Source organism: Myodes glareolus, chromosome 14 (genome assembly GCF_982192425.1).
Source record: "Myodes glareolus chromosome 14, mMyoGla1.1, whole genome shotgun sequence".
NCBI lineage: Eukaryota > Metazoa > Chordata > Mammalia > Rodentia > Cricetidae > Myodes > Myodes glareolus.
Window position 1 is genome coordinate 18,403,324 of NC_142039.1, and position 21,666 is coordinate 18,424,989.

General features: G+C 40.2%; 1 protein-coding gene across 27 annotated transcripts in view; it reads right to left on the reverse strand.

Moving 5' to 3' along the window:
• The window catches only part of Celf2 (CUGBP Elav-like family member 2), an 811,194-nt gene that overhangs the window by 9,899 nt on the left and 779,629 nt on the right, over positions 1 to 21,666 (reverse strand). For 14 of the 27 annotated variants that reach the window (XM_085699122.2, XM_085699123.2, XM_085699113.2 and 11 more), the window contains 2 exons: positions 9,638 to 9,757; positions 2,872 to 3,069 (listed from right to left, as the gene is read on the reverse strand). In XM_085699122.2, the coding sequence (XP_085555248.1) occupies positions 2,872 to 3,069; positions 9,638 to 9,757 (318 nt within the window). Of the gene's footprint in view, positions 1 to 2,871; positions 3,070 to 9,625; positions 9,758 to 21,666 lie in introns of all 27 variants that reach the window. The other 13 variants (XM_085699129.2, XM_085699112.2, XM_085699120.2 and 10 more) reach the window with 3 other exon arrangements.

Genomic DNA, 21,666 nt, shown 5'->3' on the forward strand with positions numbered 1-21,666 from the left:
TTGTAATGAACAATATGGACTATGTGTACCTGAATGATCCTGGGAATCCAGAATGCTATCTACATTCTGATTCTGTCCATGTCAGACAGGGGGAGACCATGAACAGTGAGACAGACAAAAAGAGGTATTGGTTCCTTTGTTTATTATTTTCCCAGGAACAATTATCAACGTCTTCTTAATCCCCCTCCTCTGCCATGCATGCCACTATCAAGAAGCAGTTTGATTTTTTTTTTTTTTTTTTTTTTGGAGACAGGGTTTTTCTGCATGGTTCTGGCTGTCCTGGAATTTACTCTGTGGACCAGGTGACCTCAAACTCACAGAGATCCACCTGCCTCTACCTTCCTGAGTGCTGGGATTAAAAATATGCACCACCACCACCTGGCAGCAGTTTGATCTTTTAAACCTCCTGATCTGAGATTTAAAAAAAGTTTCATATAGAAAAACATTCACTGTATGCAAATGATATAGCTGATATAAATTCAAACACACACACACACACACACACACACACACACACACAGACACCCCTAGATCTCTAAAAGTAATTAAAAACCTGTTCACAACTCACTCTTTGTCTACTTTCTCCTAGCATAACACCTCAACTGATAGTTGTGTTATATTACTGGGCCCTACATGTTGGTTGTTGTATTCTGTATTTCTCATAGGGTGCCTGATGAAACACAAAACCCCAAGGCCCAGAGGCAACTATTTTCTAGAACAAAGCTACACTAGACCACAAGTGCCGATTGGCCTCTTGTTGGGTTCCTGGGGGTCCTAACTATGTGTGTACAAAACTTGTCTCTTGTTAAGGAAAGGAGATGGGAATGTATGAGAGTAGCCCAGAGGATGCTCACAATGGCATGAAAAGTGATTGGCTTTCCTGATATTTAGGCTCAATAGAAATTCTACAATCCTTCAGAAAATTAGCTATGGAAACATTAATTTAAATCATTTCTTTGCCAAGTTCAAGTGGCTCATTTTCCAGTGGTGGAAAAATATACCAGAGTTCATGACTAAATAGTTCAGGGTATGTTTCAACTCTAACTAAAGGTCAGACCAAGGACAAGTTGCAGAACAGAAATCTCAAAGTCTGCTGATTAGTAAACCTGTTCTTTCCCTTCATTTTAAACTAATGGCAGATGGATGATATTCTTGAGCTAGAGGAACAGGGTGACAAGATGACCAAGAGAGGTATGAGAAGGTAAGAGATGCGGGTTGGGGCAGGGAAAAACAAACCAAACCAATGAAATGAACAAACCAAAAGCTATGACTATTACCAAAAAATAAAGAGCCCTAAAGCATATCCTTGGTAGCCAACATCCCTGAATTAGGATTAGGATGTGGTGATCATGACCTCCAGTCCTTACAAGTCAAAGAAAAGCAGCTTACAGCAGTGGGCTGGGAGAAGTCATTTAGAAAAATACTATTATAGGGCCCAGACTTTAACAATTAAATTTTTATCCTTAGTGGCAGCTTTATATCTGAGCGACACAAATTATACTGTCCTGTAATGCCATGCTGGATAATGTAGATCCAGCGTTCTCCGGAACCACGTAAGGACTTAGTTCTCTCCCATGCTCCTTCTCACACTGGCTACAGGAACTAAACAAAGATAGGCTTTCCAGGGAAGACCCGTGGTGCGCACGATGTGGGGTCCCTTTCAAACACCCAGGGGGACACAGGTGTCCAAACAGTTGTGCACACTTGAATACCTATAGAAAGATGCAGTCATAGCTCAGAGGAAAGAGCTGAGGAGTAACTTAAGTCTCATGTATTTCTTTTCTTTATTCATGATAGCTGTGCTATTTGTCAAAGAAAAATTTATTTTCTATTTTCAAGTTGTATCTCCTTAAAATCCTAATTTTGTAAAGTGAAACTGATACCACTTGCAGATCTTTAAATTAATATCCAAGCAAAAGTCATTTGTAACTATACAGTATGGGTAAAAGGGAAAAAAAATCAACCAAACAAAAATTCTTCTCTGATGTACCTTTTCTCATATTCTGAACAAGTCAAAAATAAAACAGCACATTGCTGACTGCTTTAAAGCAACTTCAGTTAATAAAGAAGTTAAAACAGTGGAGTGTGGTAGCGTACAAGTGTAATGGTAACCTAGCAACGGTGAGGTGGAGCCAATAAAGGCTGGCACAAATTCAAGGGCAGCCTGGGCTGTAGGATGAGACCCTACCTCAACAAAATAACCAACCAATAAAGCAAAAGAATGAAAAGGAAGGACAAGCTATCCTCATTTGAACAAGGCCATATACCATTTTATAATTAGCTTTAGTTTATTCTTAGGATTACCCTGCCTTATTGAACCTATCACTTACTTTCTTTCTCAGAAGACATCCTTCCTATACAGGAAACTGAATCATTTCTAACTGTGGATTCCGTCATCACGTCATTAGTCGGAGCCTATTGCTTACTGAGAGGCAGCTACGCCACTTCAAGGGACGTGGACACTAAGAAGCCGGGGAATTCAGGAGAGAAGTTCTTCCCCGACACCAGACTGCATCAGATGGCCCTCTCACTAGGAGTTTCTGTGTGAGGAGAGACTGAGTTCATGCTGACTGGGAAGAGGATGTACTAGGCATTTTTGATGGTAGCAACTAGTAAATCATTTCCTGTAGGCACCTGATGGATGAGAACTTCTTAAGGGATTCGTGAGAAACTGAGGAAAACGTAAGATGAACAGAGACTGTGATAAATGGCTCATGCTTGAGACTTTTTTCTTGTAACATGAATACTAGAAATTAAGCCGGCGATTTCTCTTAAGACACTGGTTTACATCAGCGTCTTCTGGGCGTGTTCTAGAGGCAAATGCAGCTCTGGCTGGCCCCGCCAGGCCCTGGGGTGCGGATCGATACCTACCTTCCTTCTGGCTGCCTGCAGCACTCTGCTGTTGCAGCAAGCTCTGGCTGTACAAAGTGGGCAGTGCAGCTGCCGCGTACTGCTGAATTCCTGAGTAGGCCTGGGTGAGGGCGTCCATGGTGCCAGCCGTGCCATTCGTCAAGCCTGTGGCGCCAAGTCCTCCATTCAGAGCCGCCATACCTGAGAGCATTTGAGCAACTTTACAAAAAACCCAACAATAGAGAAGAGAAATAGCACTTATTCATTAGTGCTTTCCAAAGGAAGTCAGAGAATCATTTGACACAGTACAACAGCTAGTGCATGCAGCTAGCACACCAATTAAACGCACATAAAGTCAAAAACAATACATATGAAGAAAGAAATCAAAATAAGGTGGAGAAAAAAATTAAGCAATGATAATTCTCCCTCCCTTTGCCAGTGATAAAAATGCAATGAGGCCCTGAAGTCAGACAGAATCACTCCATGCAGTGTGCTACTGGCAAGAACCACTGCTACCTTTCTGAAATATGTACCTTTTGTTTCTTAGATCTTGGAAGCATGTGGAAAAGAAAAAAACAACCAACCAAAACCAAACCAAACCAAACCAAACCATTAGCTTATCATATCTGTATGCTGCTGTCCACTGACTATAGGTTCTTAGGGGGCCACAGGTCTTTCAGGAAACTTGAGGGCAAAGAGAAACCTTTTACATTCAAGCTGTGTGATTAGGAAGAGGCAGAGCAGACATGATCTTAGGTGTGCACCTCAGTGAGTCAGCAGTACCATCAAAGTGACTTCCTAAACAGTCAAAGGATGTGAGGGCCTGGGACCTCAGGAATACATCACCTAGCTGGTTCAGAGCTGAGAAACAGGACAGTTCAAGCTACTCACAGCCTATGAAAGGCACACTGCACATGCTCACGGATAGTAATCCATGTTCTCCAGTGAACTGGAGAGACACTGTCGATGAGCTGGATTCTGGCAGCAGCCTGGGGATCTGAGTGTAGACCAGGGTGTGATTCTGTCCTGGGGTCTTGGCTGCTGACTGTCATTTTCTTGAACATTAAGTTAAAACAGAGTATGCTTCATGGAGTATGAACTTTCACATGAACACAGGAAATGGAATAGGAAACACAATTGCCTTTGGTTTCTTTTTAAAAGATCTGTTTCTGAGAACAACTTACTGGAAATCACACTAATCTTGATGGTAAGGGAGGATAGCTGCTATAGGATGCTGGCAAAGGGTGCAGAGAAATCACTTAACACCCTGTCAGGGTCACTACCTGCCACACAGGAAGAAAAGAGGGCAGGAGATGTCTTATTTACACCAGATGTGTGTATACTCCTTGAACAACGTCATCTCTTCAGACATGAAACTGACCAGGACTTAGTAGCAGAGGACTCTCCTAGTGCTTTCGGTTTGGGTTTCCTATTGTGGGGCCTGAAGACACTGGACTGGGCCTTACACAGTAGTACAACATATAGCATCTTCGTAGAGGCTGGGGAAAGAAAAGTCTGAAAGCCTCAAGAATGAAATACGAGCACTTGGAGAAAGGGAGTAATTTCAAGTCATTCAGCAAGTACAGAGTAAGTTAGGAGGCACTGGCCAGAAGGGGATCTGCTGCACCTGCTCTGGGTTCCTATTATGAAGTCTATTCTCTTCTATTCCACTAATGCAAATAAGCACTGTTACAGAGCTTAGAGATAGTTTGTCCTCCTAATTACTCCAAACGATCCCTCAGATACCAACTAATCATATTCACCTCGCTGTTCCTTTCCTCCACACTCATCCCTATTGTTATGGCTGCCAAAGAACTGGAATTTTCTTTTTCCCTTTTGGTTATGTTTTATCCTTACTGCTTAGTATGTGTGTGATACTTCTGAGAGGCCCAAAGGAGTGTGTGAGACAACTTGGAACAACTGATTCTTTCAGTTCCCAACAGATGTTAGGGATACAGGCCATTAAGCTGTGGACTCAATTCCTTTATAGGAGGGAATTCTGAAAGGAAATTGCTCTTCTGCCCCAGGCTGTATGGTTTCCTGTGCACACAGACCCTTTGAAACTGGTTTCCCAGCTGCCTGGCATGTGCTGAAGCCTAAGTCACACTCTAACGAGTATCTCCAAACGACCTGTCACTCCACTGCAGCTTGTCTGCTGAGGGTTGTGCAGTTGCCATACAAGGGCTCTACTTAGTCTGCAGCTTTGAATTCTCCCTCCTTTAGTCATTTTCTACCCCTTAAAACAGAAACAGAATGAACGTCATACTCTTAAAATACTGGAAGATTTCATGACTAAATAGAGTATTCTGGGTAGTATGTTGTCACGACTGGTTGTTTTCCTACACTGTACTCCAACCCTAACCTACTTTCTGGAAGCTCTGCTTGCTTCTACTGCTGCTGTGTACGTGGAGGAAAACGTCTAGCCATATGTGCTTGAGGATGGCTATAGGGAGGCAGGAGGTAGCTGGAGTACAGATGCCAAGATCAGGGAAACTGGTCAGGGACTTGTGCAAATAAGAGAGCCACAGTTTGGTCTCCTCAGCCTAAAGCTTCCCTCTTCTAGAATATAACCATATTCTTGAATAAAAATAGGGGAGGGGTAAAAAAGCTCTTTCAAATACAAATGCATTGAGAATATTTGTACTATTTTGGAATATCTGGAGGCTGGGCATTGGCCAGATTCAGGGAGTAACAGGTAAATGACCACACACAAGCATCTGAAGAACCATCCGAGGAGGATTTCAATTTCTGAGAGCAATTCTTATGAATTACCTGATGTTATTCTACATTAAATAGTCGTGGTACCAAAGTTAACACTTAACAGCTCGGCTGCTGGCATCTGATTACCTCTAAAAGCCTTGGACAATAGAAGCAGTGATTTGAAGAAAGTTTAGTTGAATAAAATATTTCAGTTATTTCAATTTAAAAGAATAGGGCTTTTCTTTGACAAAGCTACGTGGACCAGCTCTTTCCTACTCTTCATCTAAATTCTCATATATGCTATTTAGACAAAAAGGATGGATAACATGATGGGCATGACCAACCTCTGTAAGGGAAGTCTGGGTAGCTGGCCTGCCAGTTAGGAGGTATGCAGCCTGATTACTCAGTCTTTTACATTTACTTTTCAGACCCCAGTTAGCTAAGATGACAGCCACCCACATTATTTTTGTGAGCACCATGGATACGGTACAGAAAAGCAGAAGTGGAAGGAGTGTGCCAGGAGCACATTTATTTGCAGGTCACTCTTCTAGGAGATAGAACACATAAATAAGAGAGAAAAAGTAAGGGATTTATTTGAACAGGTGTATTATCTACTGACTGGTAAATTTTCCTTTGATTAGATGAGGTGTAGTCTGCAGAGCTACACCTTAATAAATGAGGATCTGGGAAATATCTGGAATTAGGGAAGATGGATATCGATTTAGTTACAGTTGCACTTCCATGTTTGCCTGTGTTGGTAAGATCACACATGCAAATGTGTTTGGTTGTGCTCTGGTATGGAATGACGTTCATCTTCAGAAATTGCTAGCTGACAGATTAAAGCGGTAATCCCACAGTGTAAATAAGAGCAATGTAGCTAGGGTAATGTGCTCAGTGCCTCTCTTCTTTTCTTCACAAAAAACGAATTTCAAAACTACTCTTCACCAAGTGTTTATGGCTAGTTACCGGAAAATAGCCATATTTTCAGACAACATATGGGAGAACATAATTTAAACAAATAAAGGAAGGATGCCATTTCACCTAGATTTAGAAATATCCAATCAGAGGCTCTTGGGTAGATATATCTGCACAAAGCATTTTTCATCTTAATTTAATTTAGATGTTAATATAGAAAACATACCAATGGAATCCTTAAACTACCCAGATGAAGGATCTGAATGACTCATGTTCTTTTCCATCTTGCTGACTCTAGCTTTACTATTAGAGACTGAACTTTTATTTAGTTTCAACTCATTAACAAATAAGGGAAAGGAAAGGAGAGGGCTTTCAAACAGTTTAACCTAGCAACTTATCTATGAACCCTTTCAGAGAGGCACTGGCAGGAAAAAGGATCAAGTCCAGGCCAAGAGGCATCATCTTCCTACTTTCTTTCTGCTGCTTTGTTCATAGAGAAGACCTGATTCTGTTCAGAAAACCAGAATCCTCTTATCACTGTACCCACAATACACACAGTAACCATTCCTGGTGCAGAGTTGGGCAGGAAACAATGCACAAGCTGCCATTAACTGTTTTAGGAGCTGACTGTCTATAAAGTATTTCTTGATTGCCTTGAGAAAATTATCTGCAACAGGTTTCATCATAATTTCTGTTGAGGAGAATGAACCAAGAGGATATTCTACCCTATAAGAATTTCCCTTTGTATTTAATCTGAGACAAATATTAAAGTTGATGCTGAGGCTATAGAAGAGGTTTGCACTAGTAATGCTTAGCAATCAAGAAAGAACACATTTTTATTTGTATACAATTTTTGTTAAGTTAAACATTTTCTTCCTGGTTCACTCTGACTGGTAGGCAGGGATATGTGAAATTAAAACCATTGTTTCTTAACTTGTCAAGAACTATGCAGATTTCTATTAACCCAACTGCAAACAATGAAGTCAGGAACCCAAACTGAAACTGTTGTCCTTGCCAGAGCAAACTTTGTGTAGCATATGACCCCACACAAGGACTTATATGGTTTCTCATCATTCAATGATGTTCCCCCTGACTCCTCACAATGAAGATGGGAAAAGCTTAGCAACACAAAACAAAGCAAGTGCAGAGGCACAAGACATGGACAAGAGACACACAGCAGTCATGAGCACGTGCTGAGGAGGACAACCATTCCCACTGGCCTGTTACTCTGCAGACCAAGGACAGGCTGGCGATCAAATCAAAGTCCTTGTTTGAGGGGAACTAGGTCCTGGGGCAAGAGAAGCAGCATGAGGGATGTATGCACACACACATCCGAAACCCAGGTGAAGGGCAAGTGGGCTGGCACTGCTGCAGGACAAGGTCAAAAAGAGGAGCCGCACCAGAAACAGGACTCAGACCTCGAGGCTCCTAGGAGGCTGCTGGAAAATGTAAAAGCTGGAGGCAGTTTTAACTGGAATAAAACATTCTGGCTGTCACAGGGTTACCAGGCCATGTGCTAAATGCTAATTCAGAGCCATCACTTGTGGAAGAAAACATTATTTTTCCTTTATGGTCAGGTAAAACTCAGTCTATTTTTTTAAAACTTCCCTAGAGCATCCAAAGAAAAGACTTAATAAAACCTGAACATTATCTACTTATTAAAATATGGTTTATTTTCTTACTGGGATTATAGAAGTTAATCTTTATGTGGATATATTTTAGAGTTTAAACTCTTTTGTTATATTTATTTTGTGTGTGTGTGTGTGTGTGTGTGTGTGTGTGTGTGTGTGAGGGAAGGAGGGAGGGAGGGAGGGAGAGAGGGAGGGGGAGAGAGAGAGAGAGAAAGAGAGAGAGAGAGAGAGAGAGAGAGAGAGAGAGAAGGGATATGTGATGTGGCGGTATGCTTGTGGAGGTCACAGGACAACTTGTCTGAGTGGGTTCCCAGGGGTTGAACTCAGTTCATCAGGCTTGGCAGCAAGCATCCTTACCTGCCAAGTCATCATGCTGGTCCAACTGTAAATTATTACTTTTTGAACTTTTAAATATAACTTAGGATTTTTGATTTAAAATAATTGTGGTCTGATCACTTGATATAAAACAGTTTACTATTTAATAAATCATGACCTAAAGTGAGGTAAATAGCCAGGGCCCACTTACTACAAATGTAAGCAGGCAAGTATCAGGTTGCTTGGGCAGTCTGGCAGACAACTAGGTTCACAATGCAGAAACTGTTAGCTGTTCTGGGCCTCCAGGGCAACCAGGGTGACCAAATGGATGGAAAGGTAAATTATATGTCCTCTTTATGGCTGAGGCTCAGTTTCTCCAGTGCAGAAGCCCACCCAAACCTGATCCTCCAGTGTGACTCATCCTCAGGCCTGGGAACTATTCCACATGCATCTGAATAACTGAACAGTTAGCTGTGTGGGACAGAGGCTAGCATCCTTTCTAAACGGGGCAGTTTGTTTCAGAATCAAGGGTAATTTGCTAACCTATTTGCTAATCCTGTGCTGTCTGCCACAGTAAAATGACACCCTTTACAGTCACTACTGGAGAGGTGCTCACATCTCCAGGCTCTTAATGAAGACAGTTCTCTTTCTAGCTGTAGCTCCTTGACACTCAGTTGCATTTCTGGCTTTCCAAGGACTAGTTTTTTGCTCTCACACTTATCTGGAATTCTTGATTTTTCAAGCTGGAGGGCACCTTTAATATCACTTGACCCAGAATTTTCAATTTTCCCATGGAGACTAGGCCAGAGAGGGAGCTGTGATTTGCCTGAGCTCTTACAGTTGACTGGCAGTCGAGTAGGATATACGCTACCCAACTTCCACGCCATTAACTTTTCTATTATAACACCCTGCCTTGCAGTATGGCTGAGAAAATAAAAAACCAAACCAAATTCCTTGGAACCTGAAACTATCTGTCAAACTACAGCAATCTGAGGATTCAAACTTATATTACACACTGGAAAGAGGCTGGGGTGGGATGTGGTTGGGTTTATTTTGAGATAAAATCAAAGGGGCAAGTTTTTGCCTATTGAACCATGCGCTCCTCCATCCCAAGTTTTAGTTCTCCCCATTTCATAGCCTTTTTGGTCAATTCTGGTTGACCATGTTCTGGAGAATTTAGGGGAAGGCTGTCCACCAGAGCAGCAAATACTCACTGTTTACGGTACCTGCTAGTGCATTAATATTATTCAATCCGACAGTGGCTCCAGCCAATCCTTGGAGAGTTCCAAGAGAGGTCAAGGAATTCATGGCTGCACCAGCAGTAGAATTGGGGGTTGAAGCAGCCACTGCAAAAGAGAGAAAGGGAAAGAGAAAGCACAAGGTGAGAGCCAGATAGAACGGAAAAAAGTCTGTTGTCACTATACAGGCTAACCGTGGAGTCTCTTAAACACCACAGACCTGTGATTTTTCCTTAAATATTCTCTGTAAAGATAAATGGAACTGTACATGTAGGGCCTTTAGCACTTAGGGTTGGTGACTGAAGAGATCACATGGTGGGTTGGGTTTGCAGCTCAGTGTTCCTCAGCCTCATTGAGCATTCAGTCTCTACCCTAGCTATGGTCTGCCTCCATCTGTTTTGCCAGCATAAAGAGTATGCTGCTTGCTGTTGCCTGGGAAAAAAATTGTGAATGACAACCCTGCAAGTCTAGATTATACTCTCAAATTTATATTTCGTGCTATTTTGCTCACCAAACCTTCTTTAACTGTATCTAAAATGCTCTTAGATTTATAGTCTCTGTATGTTACGTTATAATTTACATTTCTAGCAGCATCAGTATGGTCATTGCAATAATCAATTGCTATTCAAATTTTTAAAACCCCTTAAGCTTCTTGAACATACTGGTTTCATTTCCTTTCTGTAAATGTGCTAATAATTCTAATTCTGAGACCACAGATTGATCTAAATATATTGTTCAACTCTGACTGCTGTTTAGTTTTTAAAAGATTTGTTTTTACTGCTTATTTATTTATATACTTATGTGAGTATATGTGCATATGTATTTTGGTGTCTGCTGGGACCAGAAGAGGGAGTTAGATCCCATGGAGCTGGAGTTACAAGCATTTGTAACTCACCTAACACGGGTACTGGTATTCAAAGCCCAGTCCTCATGTTAGAGCATTGAAGACTCTTACTTGCTGAGTCATTTCCAGCCCCTGATTCCTACTTTTGGTCCTTGGTTTAACTGTATTTTATGATTTTTGAATGAGAGATTTAATAATATTTAATATTTGTGAAAAATTATCTCTGGAAATATTTGAGGTCTGGGTTGAAGATGGATCTTTTAAGGGATGATTTCCATTTGATTACATAAGGTGTTAAAGGAAAAGGCGAACTAGAGACCTTTTTGAAATGCTTGAGGTCTTGAGCAAGCACGAAGGCCTGTTCACTACTATAAGTTCTCAGAGCAAAGTATCTCTGAGAAGGGCTCTTCTCAGCACTGAGTTCATCCCACACTGACAGTTCAGCCTTTCGGGGTTGCAGAGGTGTACTGAGATGGTCTCCTACCTCAGGCAGGCCACAAACTTCTTGTATTCTTTATGCACCAGGAGCCTTTGAAACTTTATACTCAAAATTTTTCTAATTCACCAAATGCCCCTAAATGTGGAAGCTTATTTCATTGTGTTACTTCCTGGGTTTGCCTTATTTAACCACTCATTCCTAAGCTTTCTAGTAATTTACTACTTAGTGATGTGATTAAAATACAAACAACAATATCTTAGTATTCTCTTCCAGTGGAAATTTTTTCTGATGACTGAGTTCACCTAAATTATAACTATTTGCACATTTCCCATGGACTCTATCTGGTGATATCCTACATGTAAAAGTCCCTATCAGATTATGCCAGCAGATAAGGTGGAAAAACTATTCATGGTACACATCTGAATTCTAAACCAGCAAAGTACTGAAAAACAAAACAAAGCCCGAGTCTGAGTGGCGTGAGTGCAGAGCTGAGAGGGAATGTAAGGACCTGTGGCCTCTCCTCCGTGAAGGGAATGCATCAGTTACCACCTCTAGAAAGTGTTCTAACAAAAGAACTCTATTTTCCCTTCTCTAGGAAAATGTATAAATCTCCATAAGAACTCACGAGTCTACAATAGGTTCCCTTCCCTGGGTGTCTCAGTATCTCCCTGAAGATGAGTTTAACAGAAACTTGCCTGAGACCAAGGAAGTGGGGCTCTCTTCCTGACAGGTCCAAACCTAGTACCACGGTTCCTTCAGGGAAGAGAAGACTTTGCTATTTCTAATTACCCCATTCTTCTCTTCCCCTCTGTTCTGTATTGTACAAATTATATTCCAAGTCATGAAGAATGGAGGCCTTTTCTATAAACAACTTGCTGGGAGAAATCAGGCTTCAATTACTTCCACACTACCAAATATACAGGCTAGAAGTCTGTGCTAGAAAAGGCAAGTGAAGAAGAGTGTAACCTCCCTCGCACAGAAACTCTTCTTAAGAGCAGAGGTGCCACTAGAAGAAAATCAAAGCCATTGCTCCCATACCAGCTATGAAACAATGAGACAGAGCTTCTGTCTAGAGTGTGAGACAGGGTAAGAACACAGGTTCTTTTAAAGGGGACACTTTATTTGAAAGAGATGGGAAAATGTAAGCTATCGTTAACAAAAATGTAGCTGGTAAGCAATTTTAGGAGTGGGCTGATAGTTCATAGCTGGTGAAGCAGTCAGAAAGACTGCTAAGGGATATCTTCCTGTGGTCAGGGCTTGCCTCATGGATTAGTTCAAAGATGACCCCTACAACGGCCTGGCTTTAATCAGATCAGACTTTGGTGTCTATGAGCAAAAAACCCTAGAAATGTATTAAGGCTAACACTGGGTATGATGACAACAGAGAGATATATCAGCTAGAGACCTAACATCAGGCACATAAGCAACAGAGGAGAAATATTTAAAGAAAGAAAGAAAGAAAAACAATTGTCACTCATAGCCCAAGGTTATGCCTTTTGAATGAAGATATCAAGGGCACCATGTCAGAGCAATATTCTTTACTACACTAATCTTGCTAAGTTGCTAAGCAAATAAACAATGAAGAAGTCAGTCTGGGAGTGAATGAGGAGAAACAGGACGAGATTTGCTTTATTTAAGATCCTCAGTTGTTAAAAAAATCATAATAATAAGCCAAGAAATAAGATGTGATTCATATAGAGCAAAGGAGTAGATAACAGAGACCCAGATATTAAGACTTAGCAGGTAGAGAAATCAAAGAAGGTATTAAAAAGATACTCAACTAGAGGAAATCCTGCTTAAAGAATGGAAGAAAGGCATGATTTATTTATAAATACAAATATTCAGAAGAACAGAGAGGAAAATAAAAATAAAAAGTAAACACAACACTAAAGGAATGTGGCACAGAGTTGAACACACTAACATATATGTAAAGCATAAGGCAAGGGGTGATAGTGGAGACTAGAAAAATGTCCCTTAGGAAGGTGGAAAAGACAAGATCTCCTGAGTAAATTGGGAGCGTGAGGGTCACAGAAAAGGGTAGAAAGGGAGAAGGGAGGAAGGGAGAGGAGTGGAGAAAAAAGTACAGCTCAATAAAAAGAAAAAAGAAAAACTGTTCCAAAGCACGATGACTAATGATTTCCCAAATTTGATTAGAGACATTGACACAATGAACCAATTCTAAGTATGATAAACTACTATGTCACAAAGAGACCCAGATCCAGATATATGAAAATACAGATGTTGAAGGTCAATGAGCAAGAGGAATTTCTAAAAGTAGCAAAAGAAAAAACCATCATACAAGGGATTCAGGTAAGATGCACAGTCGACTTCTCAGCAGAGTCAATGCATTTACTATGGAACATACTCAGTAACAGGGAAACACTAAGTGCCAACTACAATTATATTCAGAAAAATTATCTTCCAAAAATGGGAGAAACAATTTCCAGATTAAAAAGAATCAAACAACAAAAAAACCATTACTTCATAGGTATCAGATCTGCCTCATAAGAAATAATAAAATTCTTTAGGTTTATAACAAGAGATCTTAGACAGGTATCAACACACATACATAGTGTACGTAATTACATATTATAAAGTATAATAGCTCTTAACTCTCATCTCAAATAAGTTGACTAAAATGTATATAACAGCATTAGGTATGCTGTATAAGAAATATAATGTATTTGAGAATATTCAAACAAAGGAGGAGGATGTAGGAAAATTCTATCAGAACAAGAAATGCAGATCTTGAGAATGAAGAGAACTAGAAATTGTAAATAAAGTTATAAATACCCTATAAATATTAAGATTTACTACTTGCTCTCCTTTATTCAGTTTCTTTAAAAGATGTAAGATTATATAAAGTAATTATGATATGTTGTTAGGTTTTTAACATACTGCTTATATAAAAGACACCTGAAATGCCAGAAGGGAAGGAATTATATAGGAGGAACATTTTTTTATCTTACTGAAATGAAGACAATAAATTAGAAGTATGTTCTGATAATTTAATCATTAAAATAAGAAAATAAAATATGAAAGATTAGTAAGGAAATTAACATTTTGTATTAGTAAACATTCACTTAATTATAATAAAACTATAAAAGAAGACTAGAGAAACAGGCCATGTGACAAAAAAGCAAAAGCAAAGGACACACCCCAACTCAACCTTATTTATAGAAGTGTTAATATGGAAAGGGAGGTATGGCCAGACTGTACTTAACAAAAATTTCCAGCTGAGATTTAACTATGGTAAGTAAGGAGGTGCACTTAAGATTCAGAAACAAATAACTTGAAAAAATACAGATTCTCCTTGACTTCCAACAGAACAATGAGCACATTCAAAATGGGAAATATCGTAAGTTGGAAATGTATTTGCTACACCATCCTACTGAACATTCCATTTCCGTAACACAGTAAGAGACCTGATGTTTCTCCTCGTGACTGAGACTGACTGGCCCTATCATTCACTGCTGCTGCCTACATGGGAAACACTGAACCCACATATCACTAGCTCAGGAGAAGATCACAGTTCAAACTTGGAAGTATAGTTCCCACTGACACATATTGCTTTCATTCCATTCTAAAGGGGAAAAACCAGAAGTGGACCCATAAGTCTGTTAAAGGATAGAAAATACATACATTGCCAACAGCAGCTATAAGAAGATATATTGGCTAGAGTAGTAAGAGACTAATATAGGACAACTCTGAAGAGAAAAACATTGGCCTAATCTCTTGCATTTCACAAAACCTGTATTTCATCAGGGTCAAAGAAAATGAGAGGGAATTTGTCCTGATGAATGCGGCCAGTACAGTAGTAACTCAAATGTCTAGCAGAAGACTGATTTTACTTAAGCTTGAGTTTTCTGTCCTCACACTCTTCAGAGCAAAGAGAAGTGAATGGAAAATAGGCTGAGGCATGGGATAATCCTCACACAGTTCAGGAAATGAACAGAAACCAAAGCTGGAGGAGTTATGGAGGGGAGGAAATCTAGGCCCTTGGTCATCTGGCAAATGTGTAACTATTGTTCATATCAGAGACCTTACGCTTAGCTGCCAATAACACCAACTGAAAGAAATAAGGGTCTGAAAACCACAGTCAAGCTGCAAAGACTTCATGTGCAAACTGTTCTCCCAAGTTTTGCTTGTTTTCATTTTAACATTAACAACAACAACAACAAAAAGAAAACGGAAAGAAAAAAGAAGATAGCTCAGTGTCACTGTAATGATTACTTACCCTTGGTTCTTTATCATTTATTAAGTGAAAGATGAAATGAAGGGATGGTCATCTTGGATATATCTCACACAACCACAAAGAAGAGGAGTTGTTTCTTCCCTACTTTTCAGTCTAAACACCTGTGATGGTTAATCTTGATGACCAATTTGGCAGGATTTAGGATCACTAGAAAACAAACCTTTGAGCCTGTCTTTGAGGATTTTCCTGGAACAGGTTAACTGAGGTTGGAACACACACCCTAAATGTGTACAGTGCTGGACTGACAAAAAAAGGAGCAAATAAGCTGAGCACCAGCATGCATCCTCCTCAGCTTCCTTGCAGCAGATGCAGTGTGACCAGCTGCCTCACACTCCTGCACCATGACTTTCTTTGCCATTATGGACTAGAGCCTCGAACTGTGATCCTAAACCATATTTCCCTTCCTTAAGTTGCTTTTGTAAGGTATTTTGGTCTCAACAAGACAAGTAACTAATAAAATCATCTTTAACTGTTGATGACATCATGGCTATATTTTTATTTCTGCTGGGTGGCCCATCTCCTCTGTCTTATAAAGAAATCAGAGGGTGACACATGCCATGCTGTGTTTGCCCACTATCTGAGATCAAATACAGAGGAATACAACAAAGAAGAAAGTAGTAGCATCGGCAGCTTACTTCACCTTAGAGTTTTCACTCAGCAGCAAGAGAGAGAATGACTTTGAAACTGGCAGATTCCATGGTTTGTGAATGATTTTAGGGGGTCTTTTAGGCCTGAGAGGTGAGTCTGAGGAGAAAGGAGTAACAAATTTCCTCTATTTGCTCTTGTGTACATAATCCACAGCTCTAATGGTAAGTGGTAAGTTTTTTTCTAGAGAGAAAATCATTAGAGACACATGTGGCACTCCAGTGTCAAGCAAACCTGGGTTTACTGAATATGGGTGGTGGTGAAAGAGGCCTGGAGCGACAGGACCCTCTGTCCTGAACAGTAAACAGTTGCTAGCCATAGTCTGTTTGCACCTTGTTTTTCTACTTAATTTAAAACACGTGGGACTGATTATAGTAAGTTGACTGAATACAGTTTCACACCTCTTATTGTACTACTTTTGGAAATCTTAATAGAAGGCAAAGAAGATGTACAGAGTAGAATTAAGTAGGAAAATGTGAGAAATTACCTGCATGAAGTGTTTAAAGTGAGAGGACTCCATGTATGCTGTATCGTTGGCCAATACTTTAAAAATTTGTCCTAACTTTAGTTGCAAAGAGATCTCTTCATTGCCTATGGAGCTTCCTTTAAGAACCTTTTGAATTTTAACAATCTGTTTAAATTCAGATTTGTCACAGGGCCAATCTCCGTCAAGCATCAAGCACTTAAAACTAAATGTTTGGTAGATGCACAACATATAAAAAAAGGTTCTCAACACAGAAACAAATTAAAGGCATCAACCCACATATTGTTCCATTTTACTGTGGACAGACTAGCAATGGGCTGTCTTGGGTAACTGCATTCTGTCCACCTAAAATTCTCTCCAGTCTTTCCTGGGAGTCGTATCTTTCACTTTCTCACAAAAACTATTTGTAAAATGCCAAAAGAGTACTTCAGGAAAGGTGTGGTGTGTAAATGTTGGTTCATTTTCCAAGAATGCCTGTTGGTAGGAGGCTGCTTCATTCCATACAAGAGGTTGCAGAGTAACATAAGGAAGAATCCAAATGGGGCCCAGCAATGTTTGCTTCACCTTGTTTATGTGGTGCCAGTGATAACTTTCATACATGGCATTACCACAGGATATATCTTACCTACCAGCCTATAGATGTTGGGACAAACTAACAAGGAAAGAAAATGAAACGTAGTAGACAAAAGTCTTGTCTTTAATAGCTCATGTGGTAGACACAGTCTGTGCCCTTTGTGAAACTGTATGCAGGGGCAGTATAAAATTTGAGAAGTGAGATAGTCAAAGGAGATTGGTAGTAAGGACATGCTTGCTTTGATATGGTCACAAAATTTCTTGTTCATCTGACTAGATTTGTTCCTTACTGTAAAAATTCCACAATGAGAAATCCCTAACACCAACCCCAATGGAGGGAATGGGATGGCTTGTGTTCAGAGTTTGTCCTGGGTAAACAACATATGTAGGAATTGATTGACTCAGGTGAAAACTGTGGGTCACAGACTGAGTACCCACTCAGGCCTTTGTGATGCAGAGAGACAATGGTGTTAACAAAGCCCCTACCATGGCACTCAGCCAGTGCCAGCTCTGCTTTCCACTCCCTAGCTCCCAATACCATAGGGTGGCCAGTTTCTCAGGCGTCCTTCCACTGCAGGTAGATCCTTTAAGACAGCCTGAAAACTAGCCAGACGTCTTCCTTTCCTTTAAGGATGAGAAAGCATAGATGAAGGTGTTGAAGAGACTTACCTAGTTAGCATACAGGAGAGGTACAGAAGGCAGCTAGAATTCCAGCTGTGTGCAGGGTCACAGGAAGATCACATGACTTTTTCATGCAGATGTAAGCAGAAATCTCTCTTTAACCAGTGCATATATTAAGGTAACAGTCACCACTGTTAAGAAAGTTTAATCGGGGGCTGGTGGTATAGACAGGGTACAGCACATGTGTCCTGCATACAGGGATCTGGGTTCCAGTCTTAGCAATAAAGAGTTTAGTTTGTTTTCTTTCAAAGGTGATTTGTGCCTGCTTTCCTTTTCTTAGTTTTCTAGAGAGGAAAGGACCATAATTTTTCTTCCCATCATCATTTTCACTTGGCTTATGGGAAAAGAAGTGACTTCTTAGAATGGAGAGAATGGCAAGACCATTCATTCACTGACCACAATCACAAGGGTACTGGGCTGAAACAAAATAACATGGTGCTTTGCTAAAGACCTTCTTGTCTGCTCTCTTTCTATCCTGCACAGGCAAATAAAGCTTTGGTTCTAAAAGAACTATGTTTCGAGGAAGAGACAGGCAGAACAGCCCCTTCTCATGAGATGTCCAAGTTTTAATTCCTTGAACCTGAGAACACGCTAGGCTACATGGTAAAGATGAACTAAAGATGCAATTAAAGTTGTTAGTTAGTTGATCCCAAAATGGGGATACTTTCCAGATTGTCTAATATACTAGTGGGCTCATAAAAGTGCAAGTGAGAATTGGAAAACTCCAGGAATATGGTAGCAAAGCAGGATTTGACCCAAGGTCCCTGGCTCTGAAGATAAAGACAGGCCAGAATTTGTAAAGGGAATGAAATTGGACCCCCTCTATCACATTTGGAGGGAATGCAACTTGCTGATACTCTGATATCAGTCCAGTGATTGTGCTGGATTATTTCTTTATCTGTAGAACTTTAACATAATATATTTTTGAAGCAACTGAACTTGTGGTAATTAGTAACAAAAATAGAAAACTCATTTTCACCAGGAACAACACTAATAATGATGACAGCTAATATTTTTTGAGTGCATACCAGGTGCTAGACATTATGAATGATGGAACTAGGATTTACAGGCAGCTCGTTAACTATAGAGGCTTAACACTATGTTGACACTGAACTGAAAATCCTATTTTGTGTTTTGGATGAACCTTGTGGGTACCGCAGAGATTTACTTATGGAGGCAATAAATTTGCTTGTGGAGCCTATATCCACCTTTAATATTTTTGGCTCTGTTGCTTCCAATCTGTAAGATATTAGACAATTTAATTTAACTGAGCTTAGCATTAATTCCCAAAGAAGAATTGTAATTTATCTCTGAGAGAGGGCAAGAAAATTGTGGCACTGGTGTTTGCTATATAGCAGGATGTGAATTTGTTGGGAAACCTTTGGTCATCTGCCCTTAAATTAGCCATTTCATCATTCTGCAACACCTGAAGATTCAACGCTGCCCCACCCCTTCGTAACTGGATCAACAATGACAAACAGTAGCTTTTACTGCTAAGTTACATATCAAGAAAGCCACCTCCCTAATCGTGTGTGTTTGTGTGTATAGTTTTGAGAACATCCAGAATGATCAGAGATGAAAGTTAAAAAAAAAAACACAAGAAAAGTTTAAACATGTAATATTTAGTTTACAAAGAGAAAACCAAATCTATAACATGTTTTCTAATTGGTCTTAATAATAAAAACCCGAAGTCAGATATAGGGAGTAATGCTGAAAGATCAGAGAACCTGAGCAGTCAGCCACTAGTTCTTACCTCTACTGAATCCTCAGACTGATCCTGTCCCTATGACTCCTCAGACTGAATGCACTTGAGATCCTGTCTCCTCCTGCCTTAATTTCCTGCCTCTATTTCCTTAGTGCTGGGGTTAAAGGTGTGAGCCACCACTACCACCTGGCTCTGTTTCTCTTTAGACAGATTCAATTTCATGTAGCCCAGGGTGGCCTTTAACTCCTGATCTTCCTCCCAAGTGCTGGGATTAAAGGTGTGAGCCACCACTGCCTGGCCTCTATGGATAACTAGTGGCTTAGCTCTGCTCTCTGATCTTCAGACAAGCTTTATTTGTTATAGCACAAAGAAAATATCACCACAACAGTCTTAGGTTCTGACATCAAAAAGGTATTCTTTGTAGTTCGAGAGATTAAAATTAGAAACAGTGGACGGTGGATTTCAGGTTAATATGAAGGAGACTCATCTGAGAATAGATGATTTCTAAAGTGAGGGGAAATGGCCCAGAGGCATAATTGCCTTCACTTGTGAAATCTATGAATGCAGGGACCTGGATAGTTATGTATGAAGGGCTTGCTGCAACCCTTGGAGCTAGCGTTGGTAGCCTCAATCAGCTTTTCAAAATGCTTTGGTTTTTACTAGCTCCAAACATGGTTGCCATCTCCAAAATGAGCACTCCAATGAGATAGAATTCTCACAATTCAAGGCTAAACTTTAGGAAAGTTTCCAATTTCACTTCCCACAACATATTGAAGACGTAAATATAGCTCTATTTAGACAGTGCTAAAGGTATCTATGGAACTTATGACTCGTTATGCTTGCCCTACTGGTAGTTTCTGTCTTCTCTCTAAGGGATATTTACTAGCGCATGCCACTCCAACTCTAAATGAATAAACATAAAGGACAGATGTGTGTGTGTGTGTGTGTGTGTGTGTGTGTGTGTGTGTGTGTGTAGCATAAACCCAGAAGCCAGTGTTGCTGAGTTGCTGAGATGTTATCTGGGTCATCTGGTCAGAGTTGCCCGGTTTTTTATTTTTTAAAGAGATAGTTAGGATTTCCCATATCTCAGAATCAGTAGATCTTGGGACTCATTTTGATTCACTAAACACTATAGTTGCTGAGAAGAGCTCTCAGAAATCTGATTTCAGAAAGCCATCTTTATTTTTGCATGAGCCATTGACTGGGAACCACTGGTCTCAGGAATGTCTGATGTAATTTTATAAATTTCCCTTAGAACTGTGAAGGTTTATGGAGAGAGGTTATGTCTGGTTTATGACAGGAAAGAACATATGGAAAATCAAAAGTTTTTTAAAAAAAACTGTAATAAAGGCAGGTGAAGCTGTGATTGAATCCAGCCTGGTCTACAGAGCAAGTTCCAGGGAAGCAGAAGCTACACAGAGAAACCCTATCTCAAAAAACAAAACCAACCAAACAAAAAACTATAATAAGTGTGGTTTCTGTTCTATATATTAAAAAAATCCCACCAGAAGGCAAGCCTATTAAAGAATAGGGATTTTTGCCTGTTTTAATTTCCTATAACCTCAAGAGTAATGACACACAATAGGTACTAAGAGTGATGACACACAATGGGTACCAAGAGTGACGACACACAGTAGGTACTGAGAGTGACGACACACAGTAGATACTAAGAGTGATGACACACAGTAGGTACTAAGAGTGATGACACACAGTAGGTACTAAGAGTGATGACACACAGTAGGTACTATGCACATGCTGAAAGAATGAATGAAAGGCTGAGGCAGGGAGATAGGACAGGCTCATCTAGTCTTCTTACAGGAAAGCTGATCTGCAGACCTGAGACAGGCAAGAGCACTCACTTCTCTTTAGCTTGTGGCCTTAGTGAAGCTGTGGTGCAGTGAAGGACTTACCAACTTACTTTCTGCTATAAGACAAAGAAAGTAAAGGTATTTAAATCCAGAACCATGAAGCTAGCTACTGCCTTGGTGTCACAATAGCAGGCCAGAGACACTTTCATCCCTGACACAACTCTTGAGAGGAAAGGAGTAGATATCCACTCTCAGTTGTGCATAAGCAGGACGTGGGAGGCCAAAATCCAAGGCCATTTTGTGACTTCACTTGCCCTGACCCTGAGATGCACTGGAAACAAAGAAACTTCACTGTTGCTCGCTCTCTTACCCTCTACAGATGATGGGATAGAAGATAGCATTTTTCTTTGGGAAAGTCATACTTAATGGAATGGTCATACTTAATCCTTCTAAAAAGCCAGATCTGCCAAGGAAGGTAGAGAAGTACCCAGTAGGGGTTTGTTGATCATTCACACTTGCCACTTCTTTACTGAAGAGTTCTTTTCTTCCTACATCAAGGATCTCCCTTTACTTCTGTATTTGC